Source organism: Corapipo altera, unplaced genomic scaffold (genome assembly GCF_003945725.1).
Source record: "Corapipo altera isolate COAL_440 unplaced genomic scaffold, ASM394572v1 199, whole genome shotgun sequence".
Lineage (NCBI taxonomy): Eukaryota > Metazoa > Chordata > Aves > Passeriformes > Pipridae > Corapipo > Corapipo altera.
In genome coordinates, this window is record NW_020885606.1 from 6,950 (window position 1) to 7,588 (window position 639).

General features: G+C 56.0%; 1 protein-coding gene across 1 annotated transcript in view; it reads left to right on the plus strand.

Annotated features, from left to right (window-relative positions):
* ZNF687 (zinc finger protein 687) overlaps positions 1–639 on the plus strand; it is a 9,650-nt gene that overhangs the window by 5,141 nt on the left and 3,870 nt on the right. The window contains 1 exon segment of the mRNA XM_027631806.1: positions 58–220. Coding sequence (XP_027487607.1) covers positions 58–220 — 163 coding nt within the window.

Consider the following 639-nt stretch of genomic DNA (forward strand, 5'->3'; position numbering starts at 1 on the left):
GTGACACGGTGTCCATGTGTGTTCCCATGTATGACACACGTATGTTTTTCCCCCCAGGCTGATCTATAAGTGTGCCATGTGTGACACGGTGTTCACGCACAAGCCGCTGCTCTCAGCCCACTTTGACCAGCACCTGCTCCCGCAGCGCGTCAGCGTCTTCAAGTGCCCGCAGTGCCCGCTGCTCTTCGCCCAGAAACGCACCATGCTCGAGCACCTCAAGGTCAGCCCAGGGAGAAACGGGAAAAAATGGGAAAAAATGGGAAAAACTGGGAAAAAACGGGAGAATCCCGACCCACCGGGAGCCGCCCCGGGACGGTTCGGGAGAAGGGAGGATTCCCGGGGGGTTTTCCCGAGGTTTTCCTGGGGTTCCTGAGGGGCTTTTCCTGGTGTTCTCCGAGGGGTTTTTCCAGGGGTTTTCCCGTGGTTCCCTGAGGGTTTTCCTGAGGTTTTCCTGGGGTTCCTGAGGGGCTTTTCCTGATGGTTTTTCCAGCATTCCACAGGGGTTTTTCTTGGGGGTTTTCCTGCAATCCCCAGGAGGTTTTCCTGGGGGTTTTCCTGATGGTTTTCCCAGCATTCCACAGGGGTTTTTCCTGGGGGTTTTCCTGGGGGTTTTCCCAGCATTCCACAGGGTTTTTTCCT